Here is a 25,703-nt window from a genome sequence, read left to right as displayed (position 1 = left end):
CATTGTACCATGTCCTCGTTTCCAGAGCAGCAGAAAACAAGCCTGCTCTTTCCTCCCTATGACTTCCCCTCAAATATTTATACATATCCATCATGTCTTCTCTCTGCCTTCTCTTTTGAAGGCTAAACATGCCCAGCTCTGTAAGCTGCTCCTCAAAGGGCTTGTTCTCCAGATCCTTGCTCATTTTAGTTGTCCTGCTCTGGACACATTCCAGCTTGTCAACATCTCCCTTAAATTGCGGTGCCCAAGCTGCTCTTTTCCTGGTTACAAACAAGCTGTTATGGATGCTCCAGATGTATTAGTCCATATTCTTGGCCTTTGGCTATACTGACTAGAGATGTTGGCAAGATCACCCAGACTGGGATTGCTAGGCCATCTGTCAGTACTGTTTGTCCAACTGTATGAACATAGCTGAATGCTTCTCCCCTGTCCAGTGCTGTCCTCATTGGGTTTTTTTTAGAGGGAGGGAATGCAGTAGCAAAAATGTGGATGGGGTGAAGAAGGGGATGTTGCATAGTTCAACCTGGAAGAACTGTCTTCCTGCTCAACATGGATCCTAGAAAGGGGAATGGGAGGAGGAACCTGAGGGTTTGCTGAAAGGAACTGGCAAAACTTGACAGCCCAGACTCCTATGTAGTTGAATTTCATCAGGAATTATTAATCAGACATGTACTAAATTATTGGGCACTTGGATTCATGTACACTATAGAGATAGTGTTGTTTGACACTAATATAACTGTCATGTCTCAATGCTACTGAATCCTGGGATTTGTAGTTTGTTGAACTTAGCTCTGGTGATTCCATAGCATAGAGTCATGACAGTTGTTAGTGTCAAACTGAATTATTTCCACAGTATAGTGACCCCCTAAGGACACTGGCCTCAACCCAACATCCCCTTATCATAGCATAAATATCCACATGCTGAGATATGCTATGTGAACACTATAAGCAGCCCTCCTGCTCAACATTACTGCTGTGCAACACAGGTTAATGAGTGTTTCCTTGCAGAATGTACAAACACAGTGCACAGTAGACGGCATGTAATGTCAATGTACAACATATGGTAAACAACTGAAAAAGATAGTATTATATTTTGCAACTGCAATGCCCAATGCCCAGTTGCAAAGACAAGGCATAGGGTAACACATTGTTTGCAGAACTCCACATCTCCTGCCACCAACCAAGGATGTGAATTACATAATGGTGACTACATATATCTCTCCCTAACTGGATTCTGGACTATACTTGCAGAATTCTGTTGTCTACAGAAATGTTAATGGTACAGGAATTTTGTCCTCTTTTCCTTTCATCACAATAACTATATGTGCCAATTTTTGTGTGCAAATATGCAAAATACATGTGTTCTTATTAGGAGTGTCCAAAAAACCATACTGTTTTTGGTTCCATATTCAGCTGCATCTTCCCCCCGTTCCATTTTCTGGGAAATTCCCAAAATCGGGCGGAGGTGCCATTTTTGTTCCGGTAAGATTCAGTCCATTGCCATCAATTGAAAAACTTTAGATGCTTGTATTTAGGCCTATCAGGATGAAATGTGCCTCACTTGTAGGCCACATGTATGACTGCAAGCCTATTAAGTTTCAGAAAATTTCACCAATCCACAGATTTTTGGGAGATTATTTAAGTCTTTACCATAACATTTAAAAAAAAAACTCCACAAGAGAAATTGGGAATTGGTTGAAGTCCCAACCAGGGTGCACCACAAGAGGGGAGGAGAATAGACACAGTCAACCAAGCCTCTGATTGGCTGAGAAGGAAATGGAAGAAATGCATAGAGAGAAAAATGTCAACTCCCATCATGCCCTGGGAGAGAGAAGAGAGACTACGTCAGTGCCCATGCCACACAAAGTGCTTCTGGGAAAGAGCGTTCCTGGCGGGGCCTTCTCTGGAAGATGGGCCTAGGAAAGCTTTTCCCTCCCCCTTTCTCTCTTTCTCTATCTCTCTTTCTCCCTTATTTTCCTCAAGCAGGTACTCCATTGGGGGGGGGGGGGGGCGTTGAGAAGGGATTGAGAAGGCTGCCGGGAAAGAAAGAAGGGGAGGAGCTACCACCAGGCGCCCACTCTTGCCTGATTTGCCTCAGGTAGAGTGCCACTCAGCCCTATTATCCCCATTAGCCAAAAGATCCAGCTTGTTGTGATCTGTTCTAGTTAAGGCTTTGGCTGGGTCCTCCCCGGTCTGTTTTCGACAACCTGGCTGCCAGATTGCAGAATTTTCCTAAATCCTGAATTGCCAAATGGAATTCTGAATACCCCTAGTCCTTATGTTTTTTGGAGACTTTGCATAGCATGTCAGCCTGTTTTCAATTAGAAGCTCCCTGGGTTGCTGAATCCCAACCCGTGATGAGACAATACACAAGCATAGGTTTGGGGTGTGTATGCATGGAGATATGGGGTTTCCATATTTGATTTAAGGGTTCCATCGTTTATCTTACTGGTCACTTATGTAGTTTGTTTTAACCCTTATCTCAAAAATTGTGGGGCTTACACTTGGGCAATTCCTGGAATGGCACAGCTCTAATTATTCATCTGACTAAATGTGGGTTTCAAATCCTTTAGCCTATTTTAAAGACACCAAAAGACAATTTCTTTCTTGGTTTGCTCATTGAACGCATATAAATGCTGACCATATGACAACATTAGGTTAATACCATTGACTCTAAAGTCGTCTCCGGTTGCTCCGGTGGCACCACGAGATGCAGAGCCAATCTTAAGAAATGGGGCTACAGGGTGGAATCCTCGGCATGCGAGTGCGGAGAAGAACAAACCACTGACCACCTGCTGCAATGCACCCTGAGCCCTGCCACATGCACGATGGAGGACCTTCTTGCGGCAACCCCAGAGGCACTCCAAGTGGCCAGATACTGGTCAAAGGACATTTAACCAAATACCAAATTTACAAAATCTGTATGGTTTTTTTTTCTTTTTCTTTTTAATCTCTGTGTTTGTTTTGCTCTGTTAGAATTGTAAAACAATGGTTGCTGATGACACGATAAATAAATCGACTCTAAAGACTTCCCAGTGCTCACTGCAATTACAAAGAGTGGAGTCTTTTGTCGATCTCAACCTCTATGACATCTACTTTGAGGTGTCCAACTTCATAGAATCATAGAATTAAAGAGTTGGAAGAGACCTCATGGGCCATCCAGTCCAACCCCCTGCCAAGAAGCAGGAATATTGCATTCAAATCACCCCTGACAAATGGCCATCCAGCCTCTGCTTAAAAGCTTCCAAAGAAGGAGCCTCCACCACACTCCGGGGCAGAGAGTTCCACTGCTGAACGGCTCTCACAGTCAGGAAGTTCTTCCTAATGTTCAGATGGAATCTCCTCTCTTGTAGTTTGAAGCCATTGTTCCGCGTCCTAGTCTCCAAGGAAGCAGAAAACAAGCTTGCTCCCTCCTCCCTGTGGCTTCCTCTCACATATTTATACATGGCTATCATATCTCCTCTCAGCCTTCTCTTCTTCAGGCTAAACATGCCCAGTTCCCTAAGCCGCTCCTCATAGGGCTTGTTCTCCAGACCCTTGATCATTTTAGTCGCCCTCCTCTGGACACATTCCAGCTTGTCAATATCTCTTGAATTGTGGTGCCCAGAATTGGACACAATATTCCAGATGTGGTCTAACCAAAGCAGAATAGAGGGGTAGCATTACTTCCTTAGATCTAGACACTATGCTCCTATTGATGCAGGCCAAAATCCCATTGGCTTTTTTTGCTGCCACATCACATTGTTGGCTCATGTTTAACTTGTTGTCCACGAGGACTCCAAGATCTTTTTCACACGTACTGCTCTCGAGCCAGGCGTCACCCATTTTGTATCTTTGCATTTCATTTTTTCTGCCAAAGTGGAGTATCTTGCATTTGTCACTGTTGAACTTCATTTTGTTAGTTTTGGCCCATCTCTCTAATCTGTCAAGATCGTTTTGAATTCTGCTCCTGTCCTCTGGACTATTGGCTATCCCTCCCAATTTGGTGTCGTCTGCAAACTTGATGATCATGCCTTCTAGCCCTTCAGCTAAGTCATTAATAAAGACCGGGCCCAGGACGGAACCCTGCGGCACTCCACTTGTCACTTCTTTCCAAGATGAAGAGGAAGCATTAGTGAGCACTCTCTGTGTTCGTCCACTTAACCAATTACAGAACTTCCCCCAAAGCATCTAATGTAGATGTATTTAATGTTATCTCAATGGAATATAGAGGGATATTCAATGCTGCCACTAGACACCTTGTCTCAACCCAATCCTGAGACAGTGTTTCCAGAGGTATAAAACAACACAAATGTATACATGTACATAAATAACAACAAATCTTCATTGAAAGGAGTTAAACATAAGATATTAGATTATTTATTACAAACTCTAGGATTCCATATCACTGAGCATTGGATGAAAGTGGTGACAAACAAATAATTCTACAGTGTAGCTGCAATGTGTTCAATTGCTCTTTAGCAAATGAGTTCTGAAAGGAGGGATCCAGTTCTGTCTCCAAAGTAGAGAAATGGATATTGAATGAGCATGGTTGTTCTTCCAACCCTGACAAATGGTCTGATGAATTAATAGTATATAAACATCTTGACCTTCCTCCTAGCTGATCAGAGTTTTATGCCCTGGTTTTGGATGATTTAGGGACAGATGCTCGAGAAGCATAGTATTTCATCCCCGGTGTCCCTTAGTGTTATGTCATGTGACTTTTGATTTTGATTTTGGCCAGTTTAGTAGCTTGTTTCTTTTTCTGTTTTTGCTGCTTGGGTTATGCAAGAGGGTATGTGAGAGGCTTGGAGTTGGAGGGCAATACAACAACATTTTAGAGTAGTTTTGAGATGTTTTAGATTTTTGAGGGCAAGCTATAGTATTATTTTTTAAAAAATCTTAGTGTCCTGAGCTTTTTGGGATTCAGGAACCTTAACGTTTGCATGCAGTCTATGGGCTTCACTTTGCCCACTTTTGATTTGAAGGGAAGGGGGTTGGTGGGTAGATCTAGTGTCCTCTACAATCCTCACCTGAGATGCAAATGTAATGACTTGGAACTAATCAAATCACCCCATCCCACCCCCAATAGCCTCTGAATATTTGGTCAGAATTAGGCTAAGCAAAGTTGAGCTCTTTAAAGTTTACCTTTAGGAACTATATTTATCACATTCCCATGATCAGTGTAGCTAGCTACTTGCCATGAATTCTAGAAATTGGGTGACTGTGGAAATTCTTTGATAAGCTTATGATACAACTGTCTTTCTCTCAGACATATAGGTGCTATAATATGCTTTTACAGATAAGAAATTGAACAGTCTCATTGGAAATGAGTGCGCATGTGCATCTACCTGGAAAGTTTTGTTTCTCTGATTAAAATGAAGGTAGCATTCAAAGACATAGTCATGTTAATCTGGAGCAACATGCTTGAACACCTTTGAGTCTGAGAGTGCATCTACACTGTAGAATTCATGCAGATTGGCACCACTTTAACAGTTATGGCTCAATTCTGTGAAATCATGGGAGGTCTAGTTTGGTAAGACACCAGCCATTTTTGGCAGAGAAAGGCTGCCATATAATGCAGTTCAAAACTGCATTATATAGTCAGTGTAGACTCATATAATGCAGTTCAATGCAGTTAAACTGCAGTGTAGTTGGGGCCAAGGCTAAAGACTCTGTAAAATTCCAAATCCCAGGATCCCATAGCATTGTGCCATGGCAGTTAAAGTGGTGCCACATTGCATTAATTCTATCATGTAGATGTATCTTTAATTATTAAAGCTTATGATATGACTGTCTCTCCCTCAGTCATAAAAGTACTATAATATGTTTTTACAGAAAGTGAATCATCTTATTTGAAATGTGTGTACATGTGCATGTACTTGGAAAGTTTTGTTTCTCTGATTAAATGTTTGTATACCTTGTTGAATTTTTTATTGTGGGTTGCTGCAGCACTATTTTAGAGCAATAGGTGCTATTTTAAAAGAAATCGTGGGAGCTGCTACAGTTAACTCCCTGGAGGTTATGTGGAGTACATAGTCCTCACTTACTTTATTTTTCATTTTAATATCATTTGAAGTAGAAGGACACTTGATATGGAACTTTTTTTTAAAGCTGGGGTATTAATGTTTTGAAAGCCATTATTAGGAAATTACCTACATGTGAAATATCTCTCAAAAGAAATGTGTTGTATGCTCATAAAGACAATCTATTAGCAGTTTTAACATATCTCCACCTAAAATATTAATACTTTATTAGGATTTTGTAACAACATGAACAACTAGTGCTGTAAATGGAGAGGAAAAAAGAAACCTTTATTTCTGTTAGTGTGGTTGGATTTAGTAGCCATCCTTTTCTTCTTAGGGAATCCACCTATCATCATTTAAGTCACTGCAAACATTCAGTTTACCTTAATGGTTAGGAATAATATTTGCAGCGAATCTAGGGGAATTCTAAGCTTGGGCTGACTAGAAATTTGCTTATTTATGACACAGACTGTTATATATCTTTTCTTTATTGTATTCATATTTCCAATTATAATACCTTTGAAAATCTGCTGTGGAAATTCAGTACACTTGGATCATACTGTCTCTAGGACGATACTCCAAAACAAATTGTCCCCCAACCTGTTACAACAGATGAAGATTCAAGCTGCATGTGAACTGAACTGTCACTACTGAAATAAGCCAACTGGTCCAGATCAAACAGTACTTTTGCTATATATGTTCAATGCCTGAACTCCTACATTGATTTACTTTGAAGCAAAATTGATTTTAAAAGGGGTGGGGAGTACAATTTACATCAAAGCTGTGCTTTTAAGTAATTGGAACTGAAATCTTCAACACATTTAGGACGGGCTTTCTGGAAAGCTTTGTTCAAAGCCTATATTTTTGGCTCTGGTTTAGTATGCTTATAATTTAGACATAATTTAGCTATCAATCTGGAGGGGGGGGGGGTAGACCTTGTATGACTGCGGAAGACAAACAAATAAGCAAGCAGGCTGAAATGGTTGTGAGGATAAAGTAAAGGTAAAGGTTTTCCCCCTAACATTAAGTCTAGTTGTGTCCGACTCTGTGGGTTGATGCTCATCTCCATTTCTAACCCAAAGAGTGGGCGTTGTTCATAGACACCTCCAAGGTAATGTGGCTGGTATGACTGCATGGAGTGCTGTTACCTTCCCAACGGAATGCTACCTATTGATCTACTACATTTGCATATTTTTGAACTGCTAGGTTGGCAGAAGCTGGGGCTAACAGTGGGAGCTCACTCTACTCCCCTTTTGGTCAGCAAGTTCAGTGGCTCAATGGTTTAACCTGCTGCACCACCGGGGGCTCCTAGTTGCGAGGGTGCAAATGGAAGTAATATAGTTTAACACCACTTTAACTAGCATGGTTCAATACTGTGGAATCTTGGGATTAGTAGCCTGAAGAGGCATCAACACACTTGTAAAATTACAGCTCCCATGATTTCACAGCACTGAACCTTGGCAGTTAGTGATATCAAGCTGCATTAAGTAAGTAAGTAAGTAAACTTTATTATGGTCAATGACCAGATCATAACAGGGGGACCCAGTCCTGCACATCCATGTCAAACCTGTAGAGAAATCGGAGTCCTCAGTCCCATCAGAACTGCTGCCTGCATTTCTCTTTCAGCGAGACATCCTGGGCGGCGGCGGCGGAGGCAGCGAGGGTGGGTGCGCCCCGGCCGCCGTGTTGGCTCCGGCGGTGTCTATCGTGACTGGCGTGCCTCCGGTCCCCCAGTGCCAGGCCGTGATGCCGTTTCCCCCAGCGGCGACCTTTCAACCAACTCCCTCCACTCTTCCGCCGGGACACTCGGCGGGGAGATACACCCCCCCCCCCATGTCAAACCCAAGGGGTTATATGCTTCAAATTTCAACAAATTTTAAAATCTAGGCTAAAAACCACATGCAAGTAATTATTAAAACCCAACTCAACCCACGAGATCATCTGAAGGCAGTCTAAAGGGAGGTAGTGGGGATGGCACGGGTGGGGGGGGGGATATCCAACACTATAAATATTAGTCTATATCTGATTTCCCATCTATATTCCAGAGCTGAAGCTTAGTTCTTTTGACTCTCAATTATTGTCAACCACATTAATTCCACAATGTTGCATCTTTAAGAATAGTCAACTGGAAAAGATTAATTATAACTTCCAAATTGTTCACTTGTAACAATCTGATTTTTTTTAATTTGAAAAAATACATTGTTTTATAGTATTACTGTTGTGTTGTTACTAATAATTTCAGATACTGGTAATTATGGATCACAGAACCAGGGATTCAAACACACCTATTTTTTCCATTTTGTTCATATAGTCACAATAGAATTACTGAAAAATGAGAGCTAGAAAAAGAGTCCACAAGGAAGTGGCAAACAAGGAGAGTGAAAGAATGTGAGACTCACAGATTTTATAGAAACACAACATCTTGGTAGGAAGCAGAAAACAACATTCCCAAACAATTAAATGAAAAGAACTAGCTATTCTCAGGGTCTTTCCACACAGCCATATAACCCAGCATATCAAGGCAGATAATCCACAATATCTGCTTTGAACTGGGTTATCTGAGTCCACACTGACATATAATCCAGTTCAATATGGATTTTATCCAGTGTATGGGAGGGCCTCAATCACTACAGAATTATGTGATCTGAGAAGAAGAAGAAAGATGAGACGAGAAGAAGAGAACAGAATGGGGCATAGCTGAAGATGTTTTAGAACATTTTACTATTTAATGTTATCAAGCACTGCACTTATTTACATGGAAAAATCATGTGCAAAAATAGAGCCTTGGATATTTTTTTTTACTTGTAGGCCAACAAGGAAACAATGTGATATCTGGCTAAACATCTGGCTAAAGATTGAGGCATAATAGTGAATCTGAATTAGAAGTGAACGTAGTGCTTTAATAATTTCATTTCATACTTGTAGGATACCAGACACATGCTACAATAAACAATGTTTTTGGTTTGTGTTTTTTTTTTTTACATTGCATGGCATAGCATTGCCCTTGCATAGGTGGGAGATGAATACCCCAAAAGCAATTAGGGATACTGGACTCCACTGTTGCAATGGATGTATTTGATGCGGGAATCCTGTTCATTCACATTGCATCCTCTTACTGACAAGTTAAGATTTAATTGTCAATAGTCACTGGATACCCCCCAGTAATTGTCTCTTTTTGTTCTTTCCTAACCTCAGAATAGGTTAGAAATCATCAGCTTGGAAGGAACTGCAAGGGCCATCTAGGCCAACCTCTCCATGCAGTTATACACAATTGAAACACTGTTGGGAGATGGCCATCCCACCTCTGTTTAAAGACCTCCAAAGAAGGAGATTACATATATTAGGGTAGAGTTGTTTTTGTTGTTGTTGTAATTTGAATATATTGGTTTGCATTCTAATTTCCCTGGCAATAGAAAATGATCTTGCTCCACCTTCTTCTAGGTAACTTCTTTTCCAAGCCAAGCATATCCAGTTCCCTAAGCTGTTCCTCATAAGGCTTGATTACCAGGCCTCTGAAAGTTTTAGTCTCCTTCCTTTTTCATTATCTTTTTTCAATGGTGGTTGTTCTGGCACACCTGTTCCAGGAGCTCCACATTTATTTGCTTTGAATTAAATGTTGGTTTGCAATCCCAGGCTTGGGATTTTGCAGCAGGGTGGCTTCCTGTTACAGTTTGCAATCATAGGGCAAGCTACTTGTCTATTATAGTTAGGATCCCTGGTCCCACCCCTCTCTGGGTTTTTTGGAGGGAAAGGGCCATCTTTCAGTTAGTATCAGCAAAGGAAGTCAATGCAGAGGATGTATACAGATGTCCTCCTGTTCAAAGGCTTCGTCCCTTAAGACTTTCCGGGGGAGAACAGTCTTGAGAGCCTCTAAAGATTCCCAAAGGTTCCAGGGAAACAGCCTTACAGCCCTGAGGAATTCTGGAGGGAATAACAGCTCTAACCATCAAAGCAGCTAAGTGATTACAGGCCTGTTGGTACGTCTACTCGGTTCTGAGATGCAGTTCAGTGGATTCAAATCAGTCAGGTTTAGGTTCACAGCAGCCTGGGAGGAGCTAGAAAGGGGAATTTTCCTTTGAAAAAGGTTTTTGAAGATAGTGCCTGTTCCCTGTGAACAAGATTGCAAGAGCTAAGAGACTGTTTAGAAAACTTTACAATTTCTGTTTGTTCATCAATAAAAGACTGTTATATTTAAGCTCAAGCCTCATAAAGACTGTTTAATAAGGGAGATTTCTCTAAAGGCTTCTTTTCGGGGCCCCTGGCTTCCCGCTGGATCCAAGCCATACATCCTCTCTTAAAGGCACTTCATTTCAGGTCCAGCAGCGACAGAACAGTGGTAGAAATAGGATTCCACTTAACATTGCAGCCAGCATACGTGCAATATTAGGACAGTAGAAAACCCAGTTGAGAAGCACTAATCTAACAGATCGACTAATGTTTATGAAATGAGTTTCATCTTCTTTTGTAACTAAAGGATAAAGGAGGACTTTGTGACAGAGCACTTAACAAAAAAAGTTAATGACATCTGGTCTTCCCAGGAGGATACCCAAAATTTGAAAACCAGGGGAATAAGACTCTATCATAGAATCTCTCCAGGTACTTTGGTTCAAGGATGCAAAACCAAGAATATACTACCAGACATAAATGCATTGGAGCAGCAATGACCAAAACACAATAAACAGGTAACCAATGGACAAAGAGAGGAAGGCAGTGGTCTAAATCTTGTTGGCATCAACTGGAGTAGATCTAGACTGGTGTTGCTATTGTGCTTACTGTTATCATCTGTATAAATGAAAGTATCATTGATTCAATGTGACTAATAGAAGGATTTATACCTGTTTCCATGGCCACAGATTCTGCCATGTCAGCACCATGTATGAGGAAATGGCTTCCTTTTCTGGTGAATATGAGGCATTCTTGGAGACATCTGCTAATACTGCTGTCAAAATAGTCTTTTCCCCTTTGTTTAATACTGACTAGAACATGTGAAACAACAAAAAAGTAGATATAGTTCCAATACACTGCCCTATCTACGAGTTATGGAGATATGGCTAACTATCAATGGGAAGATGGATGAAAATATATACAAATTCCTTTACTTTGATTTAATAGAGTATAATAGGTGCCTAGACTCTATTAGATGCCTTTTATACCCTATTAAATATAACTATCTTTCAATGAGAAATCAGGAAACTACTCAACAAGCATAGAACAAAGAATATTCTCTTCTACATTACCATATACTGTAGGTATATTCAGTGGGATTTACCATAACAGTAGTGGCAGGTGGAATAAACAGTTTTGTGTTCATCTCATGCAAGCTCCCTCCCATTTCCACACATTGCTAAAACAGTCCATAGATGAAGTATCACGGAGTCCTTCATATGATGCAGACAGACTTCTGGCTGCCACCAGTGGTGTTTTGTCAGTGACCTGTGTAAGAAGTGTGAAGAAATGGTGGGGTGCGGGGAAGGGAACTGAAGCCAGGGAGAAATCATTATGATATGCCTTGAAAAAAGGGACTCTCCACACCAACACAGTTGGTGGGGAGAGCGATTTGCCCCACCCCCTGAAGGGAGAGAATAGGAGGTTCCTTTAGAACCTCCTGGAAGAGGGGCGGGGGCTGGCTCATCACGTGAGCCAGCCTCTTTACCTCAGTCTTGTTGGATGTTTCACCCACCACTCCCGTCCATTGACAGTATATTTGGTTGCCCGTTGGAGCCGGGTAGGAATTTTTTGCCTCTCATGTTCTGGGGTTTTTTTTCGCCTACCCTATACTGTTATTAGGGGCTAGATGGGGTGGTCTGGTTTAATTAGGCCAGCATAAATAGATCAGGAAAACACAGACATGGAGGTATACGCAAGGCACCCCTTAAGGGTGGGGGTCACTATACAACAAACACTCACCTAGAAGTCACCAAATGGGTGAGGGGACATCAATTGGCACAGTAAGGAGATAAGCTGATATCAATAATCAGACACAGGCTTATCCAGACTTTTACCTTCAGGTTGCCCGGTTGGGCATCCAGGGCACACAAATTTTACACACTAAGTAGCCGAGGACGCTGCCTCGGTTAGCCACCAAGTTCCTTGACACTTAGTTTAGTTCAGGAAAAGTTAAATAGGTAACATTCAATAAAAGTTGCCCAATTTGAATCCATACCTTTGTTGTCTGTCTCATTATTTCAGGGGTTAAGGGGCAAAGGAGAAAGCACTTAAAAACATGTGGAATGGGATCTGTCAGATTTGTCCATGTTGAATAGTTTCAGTGGCATGGAGGAATGGGCATTCTTAAGAACAGTGCCTTGGGTCTCTTCTTGAGTAACAGGATTGAGGAGGGAAATAAAGTAAACCCAGAAGTGATGTCTGTCTTAAGAATGGTGCTTGGATCTCTAAGTGGATAGTTGTGGCTCGAGTAGGCGTTTCTGTGTGATGGGAGTAAGTAAATTCTTTGTCTTATTTAAAGACAGAATCCCATACAAATTATTATTATTATTATTATTATTATTATTATTATTATTATTATTATCTTTATTTATACCCTGCCTTTCTCAACAAGGGGACTCAAGGCAGTTAACAGCCACACACTTTGATCAATTTGAAATAAAGCAAATGCATTGGTTTTTTTTTTAAAAAAAACAATTAAACAGGTTATTGACATCCTCATATGAGACTTTTCTTCAGAAATTAAAGTTTTCTATCTTTTCATTTTAGCAGGCACCCTTAGTCTTTTGAAAATGCATGACATCAGTGAAACAGGTGCAGCTTTGTCTAGCATAGAGAAAGTATGGTGAGGCCAGCTGTACTCTATCTGTCATTTGGTTTAGTGTCACCAGACACTGCAAAATGAAAGATAAGTTGTCATCAAAATTCATTCCAAAGTTAATCAGTAAAAATTACTGTGTGGTAGACTGTTCTCATGAAGGTTGACATGTAGAAGACACCTACGTCCTTCTGCCTGCTGTAGATGTCTCAGTAGTGGAATATAATAAACATTAGTTATAGACTATCCTCTGTAGTACCCAATGAACTGAAATCTGTTTATGCTGGTGGTTGATATGCAGGAGGTGTGCAAGATTCCAAACAGGGATAGGGTTCAGCACCTTTATAGCTACTTTAAAGATCAGACTAGGGGTCAAAGCAGATTCACTACCCAGTGACATAGAAACCTCTAGCTGCAACCGTCTTTATCCTGACCTTACCTTGAGAGCACTGAACTGGAGCCTTGCCATTAAAGCATTAAAGCATTATAAAGATCAAGGATAAACCTCCAACACTGTCATGGCTTTGTCCACCTATAGCCTCATTTATTGCTATCGTGATGATAAAATTAGCAGTTGGGCAACATGAAGTCATTAAATAACAGATAGGCTAATTGCAACCAGAAATTTTAAGATGAGAGGGATATAGTTTGATGAAAAGGCAAGTGGGGGGGGGGGGTACTTTGGGAATGCTATTGGTCCATAGGTCAATAATTCTGTTTAGGATCATAGCATAGTGCCAAATGTGCAGATTCCAATTCTTCTTTTCTGTGTAGAGCCCTTTCTTGAGTAAATAAAGCTCATGCTTTCCCACAAAACTATGAGTCTAGGTGGAGCCCATTTGATCTAGGGATCTTTAGTTACATGGGTATTTGAAATGAGAGGACATGTCATAAACTGAATTTCTGGGTGACATAAAGGCTCTATGATGGGCTTCACTTATCCTCCTATAGATATCAGGAACATGAGTGTCCCTTGCGAGTGTTGCTTTCTGGAGAAAGGGACATGGTGTTTCTCATAGGGCACAGTTTCCAGATTTTTGACCATTTTGATCATCCTCCCTTAGACATGTTGCAGCATAAAAAGAAACTTCATTTTCATAGAATTCATTAATTGAACCAAAACTATATAATATAACTGGTGTGTGTGTGTGCACGCGCGCAGGAGTATTCTTGTAAAATGTTTCTAAAGTTTCCTTTATAAGGCTTATGGGATCTTGGTGATATACACAAAGATGTTATTCTTGAGGTCCCTCATTGTGAGGTGAATTTTGTATTTGTTAGCTGGGGTGAAATTATGGGTTCATTTCACCACCATTGTAGTCTTTTCCGTGCATGGCAGGACTGTTGTCTATTCAAAAATCACAGTCTGTGAGTACTGGTAGAGTTGCCAGGGATTTTGTTCAATGACAGTATTGCTACATTAGACTTTGTTTCTTCAGCTGTTGTGTTATTGGCCATACAACAGGGATTGCAGAGAAACATTAATGTGTTGCACTGGCTTTAGCTACAGAATACCAGACACTAGCATAACAAGACCTCTAAGAATAACCTATTTGTGTATGAAAGGCATTTGTGAAATTGCTTTGTAGTCTCATGCTTTAATTAATGAATATAAGACCACCCATGGAGTTTAGCATTATGCTATTTTCATTTCTGTATAGCAGTGGAGTAGGGGCCCAAAATCAGCTCATGAAAGGATTGAATGAAATTAGAAACTGCTGTGTCAATAAAAGATATTGCAATGTAGAACAACTCAATAAGACTGATAATGAACTGTACAACCTTCAAAAGTAGAATAATTTGTAAATAAATCATGATCACAATTCACCATAGATCAGGCATGTTGAGACACCCTAGGGGTGAGAAAAGCAGTATATAAATACTGTAAATAAATAAATAAATATGAGTTCAATTTGGGGTGCAGAGGTAATTGGGGATTTTAAAATGGGACAGGTGTAGCATTTCTAAGTTTCAGAGGGGTTCATTTCCCCTATTCCTTGAAAACTTATAACTCCTGCTTTAAAATGTGACATAGTGGACAATTCTATTTTTCTTAAAATGTAGGCAAGTTGGATTACCATACATATCTTTGATTTGGCTTGTGTCTGTGAGAAGTAGACCTATGTCTAAGTATTCTTTAATAGTTATCCTCTTGCTGTTTTATTGCAATCTGATAAATTTGGTACAATGTTTTTATTATTATTATTGAGTATAAGATGTTATATGAATTCTAGCCAAGTATGGGCCACAGATATTTCATGTTGTACAAGTACATGAAGTTTCTGAAAGATCAAAACATGGAAGGTCAGTGTGGGTCAGATTGTGGAATTATGGGAGGCTGTTTATCACCCTATTTCTCTTTTATTAAAGCACACTTCCTTGTCCATTGAGTAACTGCTAGCAACAAACATGCACATTTCATTTAGCCCAACACATAAATAAAAGTAGATTTCTTACAGGCTTTGTAATTCCTTCAGCTCTCCTTAGAGATTTCTAAAAGATGCCAGTTGCCAAGTGACAAAATTGTCAAGGTTGTCATCTACTGCAGCGAATAAACTTCTAACTGGAGAATGTGGAATACTTGGTGGCACTTTCTTAAGCCTTTGAAATAAAGGATGAAGTGTTTGTGTATTTCTGTGGAGGTTAATGAAAAAAATATTCAGAATCAAATCTGCCATGAGGCATTAAAAATACATTGCTCCAAACTCTGCATCTGAATTACTTATTCTAATGACATAGTAGATGGAGGTAAACAAAGTGGTCAAGCCTCTTATTGTTTCATTCTGGTCATTTTATCTGGGCTAAAAAGAGAAATGAGAACACACTTCAGCTTTTCAGAAATTAAAGGATTTTGGCTCTTTTCTGGGTAACACTTTCCACAATGGCATAATTTATGGATGCCAGTGACAGAGCTTTCTTTATGAAGGACCTCTACTTGGGATCCTTCTGCTAATAGAGTTAGATTTCAGGCTAAGATCTTTCACATTCAACAAGCATTTAACATGGAATGCAGTATTTTTGTTATCTGTTCTATTGTCTGCTCCCTCTGCCCAATATTGTTACTTCATACGACTTAATCCTGTCCTTTCACTTCCCTCAAGTAGTCCCAGTTTCTTTCTGTGAAATTTTGGGTGGTATATTACTTTCCATATTAGTTGGCTTACTCTTTCAGTTGCTGTTTTATCAGTTGTTTTGGATTTGTATGGTTACAGTCCTCTTCAAGGCATTTGTCAGTTGGATAGTAGAGCAACATGAATGGCTAGCTAAATAAATAAATAAACATTCCAAGGGCTAATCTCTGTATTTCATCTCAACTCTGATTTATCTATTTTTTATAATGAAAACACCAAGGTAGTTTATAATAAAAAATCCCAACAAGAAACAATAAAATTAAGTTTAAAATAATAAAAAATCGGTCAAGCAAATACTTAGTTACAATTACCAGAGTACCTGGGAACTTTAGTTTCTAGTACTTTTGTTATGTAAACAAAGAAGTATTCATTTTATACATGTGATAAAGCCTCTAAAATTTATGGGAAAACCATTGCTCTGTAATGAGAAAGCTGCACTGACTTCAGAATGTTTCTATATGAAGGACATGACTCGCTTAATAAAATTGCAGTGCTACCCTGTTGTGGGAAATTTGACTACTCATACCCATTATCTTGTCTAATACTCTTATGCAAGACAAACTTGCCTTGGGGATTTCAGAAAGGCAGACTGACTTAATAGTAACCTCAGGCCCAACTCACATGACAAGACCGACGTAGTCAGCCTATGAGCGGAGCTGAGTGCATATAGACAGTTTGCTTACCCATTTTGGAAGTTAATCCACATTCACTGGATTGTCACAAAACTATCCAAAGTGAAGTAAACCACTTGTGTGATTAAGCAGGACTGTATTGCCATCAGCATTGTAGAGTGTGAAGCAATACATAACTCTCACCAAACTCAGCTCTTGAATCTGCTTATTAGTCGGTCTGCACATAGAACCAATTTAATTCAAGAGCAGGAACAATCCCTATGTTTTAAAAATCGTATCTGTACTAATAAAAATTGCCAACAACGCCTGTTGCATTGGGCTTTGAATCTGCAAAAATACATTTTCAGTAAAAATTCAACTTCCTATATGATATAATTCAGTAATCATTTCCACTTCAGCTCTGACTGAAGTTTTCATTTTCTGACTGGCTGGAGTATTCAGGGAGTTGTGGCACAAAAAATCATGTTTATAAGCATTGTATCTCCAGTCGTATTTCTTGCAGTTTGCAAGTCCTATAGTATTTTCCTGCCTATTAATGAATCAGTGAAGCACTCTATGCATTTCCCATTAGTCTGCTTTGGGGGTGCCATAAATCAGAAATTACTTGAAGGCACACAAACAACATGTTAAAACCTGAGAACAAGCTGAGGACACAGGGAACCTAGAAAAAGAAGAGAGAAACTGGGGCATTTTTAAAACAGCTAAAAAATAGGATGACTAGGGATTAATTAGTATTGTCCCTGCCAAATCATAAGAGTTGAAGGGCATATCAGTCCTGTGACAGAATGAAAGTGCTCTGATGTTTCCTAAGGCCTCCCTACCTCTCACCAATATAGTAGATGTGAAGGTGTGGGATTCATTGAATCATTTCACTTGGTTTTTCTTGAAAATAATCCTTATCCTTCCCATTGTGAGCAATGGGAGGGAAGCCTTTAGAACACCTCTTGTATACTGAAGATATTAAAAAGTAGGTATTCATTCTTGTGTATGCAGACACTTTCCCAGTCATCACATGAGAAGCCTCCAGTCTGCCCATTGTTTACCTTTTCTGATATTATGCTTTCTATGTTGGTGAAGAATGAGGGAGTCAGGATGTAATCTGGCTAACCATCCCTGTGACTCTGTCTCAGTGATCATGAATTAGATTCCACTATAACAAATACAATTACTAATTACCTAAAAAACTGAATAGGGAATTCTGAATTACTAGATGATTAAAGCAATACAGTTGCATGAGTATGCATTCTTCTTTAGATGTGTAGAACCTCTCTCCTATCTATTCATCTATCTGTCTTCCCATGGTTTGTTTGGACACTTCCAGGAAACACTGTATAACCACTGTATTTTATTCTATGCACATAATTGCTTTAACATCTGCATACACAGAACATGGTATTGCTGACAAATGGGAAAAAAGAAGTGAGCTGATTCCACGGTCCAATAATACAGCTTTTAATAGATGTCTCCAAAAAACAATTAGCATACCCAAAAGGTTTATATGGTGCAATATAGCGTAATAGCTGAAATTCTAGATACTACCAACTGATCATTTAGGTTTTATGTATGTGAACCAAAATCGAGTGTTATGCATTTTGTCATTTTATGGAACAAATAAACTTTAAATCACAATTGACACAATCTTTTCAATGCAATCATTTGTTTGCAGGTATTTATGTTAGCGGCAAGCCATTCCGAACAGCAAGCCATTGCAAACATCTTGATCACATTGCGTAAAGGGACTCTGTTGATATTTTTGCCAAACATTTTTGACTTGGCAAAAAACAGGTATCGACTGAGGCTGGATAGCCCATCTGAAGGAAAGTTGATCTGGCTTTTATCGTTTCCCCATTTCAAATGCCTAAGAACAGCAAAGTGGTAAAAAGAGAAATAGATGATGATGTCATCGAGTCAGTTAAGGATCTCCTGTCAAATGAAGACTCTATCGAAGATGCTTTCAAGAAAAGCGAGCTGTCTGTTAATGATTCAGAGGACAAAGAAGTAGATGTGGAAGAAGGATCTGATGTAGAAGATGAGAGACCAGCCTGGAACAGCAAACTTCAATATATTCTAGCCCAAGTTGGATTTTCTGTAGGTCTCGGGAATGTGTGGCGATTTCCATACCTATGTCAAAAAAATGGAGGAGGTACAGTTCTATATTTGCTTACTGGCTTTGTTTGTGTAAGACTGACATGCTTGGTCCCTATTTATTTTCATATCTCATTCATATTCCTGTAGTAAGCAGTGTTGTCTCCTAGTGCCAAACTAGATGTGACACTAAATGAAGATTGCACTCTTAATCTTATGGGTATGAACTGTACCCAATGCTAAAACTGTGCTTGCTTAACCCAGTGAAGGATAGAGATATATTGGCATGATTTCCAACCTCACATCAGCTCACAGAATTGAGGCAGAGGTTTTGTGTTTTAGGACGCACTCTCTCACATACACTGTCTGTATATATTATATATGGTGTGTGTGTTTATTTGGCATTATTTCCCTCTTTGCCAAAATGAATTAAATGTGACCACCCCCATTTACTGCAAATTACTGGCAAGTATTCTTCCTGGAGCTACAAAACAGGCCTTGTATAGTTTCCTGTTGCTGTTCATAGTTATTTGATTTTCTCATAATTACTGAATGATTCTGCCATTTTTGTAAATGGGCAAATTTACAGATTATGTTGCTTGGCACACAGTGTAAATACCAGGAGGAAAATCCCACCTGGATATCTGTGCATGCAAGTTCACATTCTCTCAAGTATATCTTTATTAGAAAATTGCTCTTTGTGTGCTGCTGAGTTGTTTCAATTTATGGCGCTCCATATATGAACCTAGTATGCCATTTTATTAGCAAGATTTGTTCAAAGGGGGCTTGCCATTGTCTTCCTCGGAGGCTCAGAGAGTGCAGCTTGCCCAAGGTTACCCAGCAGGTTTCCAAGGTTGAGTCTTCAGAGTTGTAGTCCAGTGCTTGAAACACTACAAGACAATGGCACTTTTCCTATACCACTGTGTAAGTGGCTTCTCAAAATTTCCTTAAAAGTGAGTAAAGTATCCTTTACTTTCCTAAAGCCCTTCAAACCTTCTGGAGGAGAATTGGGGGTATACTCATTCTGAAGGAGGAAAGGAATCAGTAGGGCACATTCGGGTGTTAGAAAGATATGCTTTGGAATGACAAAAGGTAAGCAGCCATGACATCATGTGCAATACTTGTGGCCACAACATTCTTCTGTAAGAAAAGTCTTCACACTATACCTGCCAGGGATACTTTAGATCAGGACTTCTAAAACCTTTTCCATTTGTGACCCCTTTCCACCTGAGAAATTTTATTATGACTTCAGGTACATAAAATAGGTGTAAAAATCAAACATTTACTGATAATAAATCAGTATTTGGAAGGCTTGCTAAACAGAATTATTTTCCTTCTGTGGAGTACAGCTGAAATAGTTTCTGTACAGTCCACTGTAAACACTGCACATTGTTCCTAACTGATTTAGGTAAATGGGTGGTATTTAGAAAACTTTAACTGTTGTCAATTTTTTGTTGATCCCAACATTGAGCTAAGGGAAACAGTCCTTTAGATGGCCACAGTCTCAGAAGAAGGTATCAGGATTTAGATAATCAGTTAAGCCATCTATTCCCGCAAAGATCCTGAAAATTCCTATTAAATGTTGCATCTTCCTTTGGCAAGAGCTGGGCAATAATTATGTGAACAAAAACCTAGTGTTGTAAATGTCTGTGGTTTAATTTCACAGTCTTTCAAAATGACGTGGGTGTTAATAACATTGTAAAGAAAAAACTTGAAAGCAAAAAAAGACATAAAATAAAACAAGCAGAAACATGCTTGTTTCCCATATACAAAATAGAAAGTGGAACCATTCTTATACGTCTTAATTTCCTTAGCATCTGTGATACCAATAAACACTAAGGATAATATAGTGCCTTTTAGTTTCAGAGACAGGCAGAGGGTCAGAATAATGAGGAGTTCATATCCTAGTCTAGCCATACTTGCAGACAAGTTAGCAGTGCTCTCGACCCTTTCGGGTACTTTACTGCTGCAAGAATGGCCCTAATCACAGGTTGATACTGGACTACCTGTTTTGGCATTAAGGGACTATAATAATATTGCAAATCCTCTTCCCACATCCTCTGTCTCAATTTCTTAGTCATTTTATCCTTTGTACTTTCCCCCCTGAGCTTATTCCCCAACTCCATTGAATCCTGAACCAGAGCTAACTGCTTCTAAAGTGAACTCTGATTTAGCAAAGGCCAATAGGCTTTGCTGTTAAGAAAGGTTATTCCAGTCACTCATCTGCCCTTGTTCTGGTCTTTGCACTTCTCTTTGACATTAATGTTGAGACTGACACTTGTTTACCAGTTGCCATATTCTAATGTTTATACAACAACCTCTTTGGTTAAACAGGTGCATACCTTGTGCCATATTTAATTCTGCTGCTGGTCATAGGGATCCCACTTTTCTTCCTGGAGCTTTCAGTGGGTCAGAGAATCCGCCGTGGAAGCATTGGAGTATGGAATTATATCAGCCCGAAGCTTGGTGGAATTGGATTTGCAAGCTGTATAGTAAGTCACTGAATGTTTCCAAAACCTTACTGTATAATAGGATTGTTTCAATTTTTTTTGTCTGAAAATGGTAATCTATCATAGGATTAATTTTGTAGACTGGAATCCTGTATCACCTACTTGTGTTCGCAACTGTGAACACAAGTAGGTGATACAGGTGATTATGACACTATTGCCATGATTGTAATCCCTCAAACCACAGGTTGAGTATCCCCTATTCAAAATGCTTTGGAACAGAAGTGTTTTATTTTTGGATTATTTTAGATTTTGGAATTCTTTGCACATACATAAGGAGATATCTTGGAGATGGGATCTGAGTCTGAACATAGAATTCATTTATGTTTCATATATACCTTACACACATAGCCTGAAAGTACTTTTATGCTCAATACTTTAGTAATTTTGTGCATGAAACAAAATTTGAACCATCAAAAAGTAAAGGTGTGACTGTCTCAGCCCCCCTATGTGGAAAAGTTTGGATTTTTGCATATTTTGGATTTCTGGATAAGAAATCTCTTATTGCTCATAAAATCTGTTAATGGGTTCCAGTCTTTCAGAAAGTCTTCAACTGACTTATCTTTCAAAATGTATGTTAATTTAGCAAGTTAGGCCAACCTTAACAATCCATTCTTTCATTGGTGATAAGTCCATTTCCAAGTTTGAGTACCCCATATTCTTCCTGCTGTTGTCATATATTGAAGAAGTTATCCAAATTTAGTCTCCAGTTCGTTATCCATAATCCCCAACTAAAACAATTTTGCAAAACCTTTAATTATTTTGGATTAATATATAAAACTTTGAGCAGTACAGTTTTTCCTTCTTCAATTTCTACCATAAATGAAAAAGGAACCCACCTTACCTTGACATCCCCAATATTGGTTTGAAATCTTTTGAACAATAAAAAAGAGATTTTTATGCAAATACATTTTTTGCAGATTTTAATATTTTCTCCAGAGAAGCAGATCTGCAGAATGCACTCTTCTAAACAGTGTCATGTATTGGTTACCATAGATGTCTTTGGGTAGGACTCCATATTAAGGAGATCAGTTTTGAGAATTTTGAGTCTCAGTATCTGTATTTGGCTTTCCATAGAAACAAATGCTCTCATATGTGTGAAATCTAGAAATTGCTTGTCTATTCTGAAGACCATATAATTTTTAAAAGCTTTATTTACTTGTATCAAAACATTTAACATAATATAGGTCTTATTACACCATCTATTCCCAGATTTATATTCCCCCACCCTCACCTAGTGTTGTTACATAGTGTATTTTTACATAGTGTTCTAAAAATACAGTGCTGTCAGTTCTATTACTCCTACTATCTTGAAGAGCATATAATCAATCACAAAGATGGCATTGACACATTGTGGTCAGAAGGGACTCACAAAACTTTGACTGCAAGGACAGAGATTATCAGCAAAGCTATAGCAAGATAATAATAATCTTTATTTCTAGCCCACCCTATCTCCCCAAGGGGACATAGGGTGGGGACATAGGGCATCTTACAACAATATAAAACAAAATGATAAACATTCAGTGCCAGCAAAATATATAACAAATCAGAAAAACATTTTAAATAAACAGATCTCAAAATGCACAGATTGTACCTATGTTAAGTTATAGAATAGAAAATAGCTTTTAAAAAGTGCTTCTTTTTTTCTTTCAGGTGTGCTTTTTTGTGGCTCTCTACTACAATGTCATCATTGGATGGAGTTTGTTTTACTTTTCTCAGTCCTTTCAACACCCTTTGCCATGGGACCAGTGTCCTTTGGTGAAAAACTCTTCTCATACCTGTAAGTTTTGGCTGCACTAGATCAAAATTTTCCTTCTTCTTTGTTTCAAATTACAATGTTAAACTCTTTATAAACTTTGCACTATTGAAAAAAATAGCCCCAAAGGAGTTATACTTTTGTAGAAATAATTCAACTTAAATCCATTGTTATTTTCTAGCGATTTCCTGGTATTCTGGTGAAAATTTCAGTTCCCACCACTTACTTTTAGTGCAGCTGTGTTAATTAAAAGCATAGAGGCTGCAATCCTGTGTATACTTTCCTGGAAATAAGTCCAGTGAATTCAGTGGGACTTACTTCTGAATAAATATACATGTGATTGTATTATTTGTATAGCTAAATCTAGTTGCTGCTGCTTGTTAGTATCTTTTCTGAAATGCAGTATAAAATACCCAAATTTAAATACAAATAAAATCAAAAAGTCACTAATGTTTCTGTGCATTGAGTTGATTCTAACTGTTTTAAGCTATATGGACCTTTGCACTTGGTTCTTTTTTAGAGATATAAATCCTCAGTTTTTTTGGTCTTGCATGGAAGAAAAAACCTTCAAAAATGTTCTTTCTGTTAGGCGACATTACAAACATTTTTAATGCACATCTTTTTCACATTTTGAAGGTTTTGTTAACATTATATTTGTCTGAATACATTTTGGGCAAAATGCAATATTTTGTGTTCAAAATATATTTTTGTGTTTTTCACAAAAAAACTGGAGAATGCAAGGACACCCCAAGTCCTGGATTTCCACAAAAAAAGTGAAAATCTTGTGAAGATTACATTTTTTTTCTACGACAAAAGCACTTGCAAATATCCTTTATATTGTTATTCCTTATGCAGTCACTTTCTCCTTGTTTCGTTTTCCCTTTGTGTGGATTTTTTATAATCATACCCACAATTGATGAAATGCTTCCAATAGTTTCCCTTGGCAAAAATACGGTAGGTAGGCTTTGTATATTTTTTTATATTAAAGTAGGTATTCTATTTTTATATGGATTCCTATGGACTTGCAATAAGTCAACAGATGATTTGAAAGCACATATTTATTTGCTATACTTGTATACCGCCGTTTCTCAGCCTAGCCGGCGACTCAACGCGGTTTACAACAACTTATAACAAACAACAGTATACAGTTTAAAAGCATAAAAACACGATCCACAATACATATATCAATAAACCATCCAATTCATCTCTTGACTAAAATCGCGATCCAGTTTCGTCGTCCAAATTGCCAGTCCTTCAATCATTACACTTATTGCACTGAGTTAACCGAACGCCTGCTCGAACATCCAGGTTTTTAGTCTTTTCCGGAAAACCATCAATGAGGGGGCTGATCTTACCTCCATGGGGAGGGCGTTCCATAGCCGCGGGGCCACCACAGAAAAGGCCCTGTCTCTCGTCCCCGCCAGCCGCACCTGTGAAGCAGGCAGGATAGAGAGCAGGGACCTCCCAGAAGATCTTAGGGTCCTGGTGGGCTGATAGGCTAAGATACGTTCGGATAGGTAAGTTGGTACAGTATAGGACCAATTCTCTATGTCCTTTACCACATATATATGTTTTATGGATTTAATTTGAATTGTTTTTAATTGCATGGCATGGGACTGGACTGGATGACCCTTGTCTCTTCCAACTCTATGATTTTATGACTTTATGAACATAAAAAGTTAGGTCAGAGCAGACTTCACTAGTAGTGTAGGGGTTGAATGATAAACTGGGAATTGAGAGATTCAGGCTGGATCTAAACTGGTGTATAATCCAGTTTCTGAATCCAGATTATCTTCTTTGAACTGGATTATATGAGTCTACTCTGCCATATAATCCAGTTCAAAGCAGACAATCTGAATTCAGAAACTGGATTATATACCAATGTAGATGTGGCCTCTGGTTCTAGTCTTCATGCAGCCTGCTCACTGTCATTATGTTTGGTTTACTGCTTTTTTATGTTTTGTGTATATTATTTATTGTATTTATATGTTTTGTACTTCACTGCAATGTTGTTTATTTTGTTGTAATTTGTATTTTATTTTATTGTAATTTGTTGTTTGGGCTTGACCTCATGTAAGCCGCCCCGAGTCCCTGTTGGGGGAGATGCTGGCGGGATACAAATAAAGATGATGATGATGATGATGATGATGATGATGATGATGATTAGAGCCAAGAAATTCATAAGGTGACATTGTGCCAATCACTGTTTCTCCAGTGATGTCATTGAATTGTTTTTAGTACAAAGTGAGAAGGAAGAAAGCCATGCAATGTCTAACTTGAGCTCACTTGAAAAAAAAAAGAGAGATATAAATAAAAGTAGTAGTGGAAATAGTGGTAGAAGTAGTAAAACCTAAATGTCCTAATGGCACCAGTTCCAAGCTGAACATGGAAGCTTAGCAGATTCAAGCCTAGTTAGTACTTGGATGAGGGATCACTAAGGTATACCAGATGCTGTAGGATATTTTTTAATGGGCGTCAGTAACAAACTACTTCTGAAGCTTTTCCCTCTAAGGCTACTCAGTAAAATTTATGGGGCTACTATAGTTAGCAGGTTGCTTGAAGACACACATATATGGGGTACTAAGAACAGTAGTAAAAATTCACACGTAAGAATGTTTAGTATTACTATCAGTTCTTGGTATAGGATACCTATAGTCAAAGGCACGGCATCATGTTTAATCTTGCACCTAAGCAGGGTCAACCCAGATTAGTACTTGGATGGGGGACTGTCAATGAATCTCAGATGCATGATTTGAAGTCACATACATACACACACTGGGTATAGGACCAATGTTCTATGTCCTTTACCACATATATAAAGATC

At 38.9% G+C, this 25,703-nt stretch overlaps 1 protein-coding gene across 1 annotated transcript in view; it reads left to right on the top strand.

Annotated features, from left to right (window-relative positions):
- The window catches only part of SLC6A15 (solute carrier family 6 member 15), a 52,057-nt gene that overhangs the window by 7,038 nt on the left and 19,316 nt on the right, over window positions 1-25,703 (top strand). Inside the window, exons 2-4 of the mRNA XM_060777374.2 lie at window positions 18,198-18,674; window positions 20,951-21,108; window positions 22,777-22,903. Of these exons, the coding sequence (XP_060633357.2) occupies window positions 18,386-18,674; window positions 20,951-21,108; window positions 22,777-22,903 (574 nt within the window). The 5' untranslated portion in view covers window positions 18,198-18,385. The remainder of the gene's footprint in view (window positions 1-18,197; window positions 18,675-20,950; window positions 21,109-22,776; window positions 22,904-25,703) is intronic.

The sequence above is a fragment of the Anolis sagrei genome, chromosome 5, assembly GCF_037176765.1.
Source record: "Anolis sagrei isolate rAnoSag1 chromosome 5, rAnoSag1.mat, whole genome shotgun sequence".
NCBI classification, from domain to species: domain Eukaryota; kingdom Metazoa; phylum Chordata; class Lepidosauria; order Squamata; family Dactyloidae; genus Anolis; species Anolis sagrei.
Note: the sequence above shows the minus strand (reverse complement) of the source record. Positions and strands in the feature narration are given on the sequence as shown.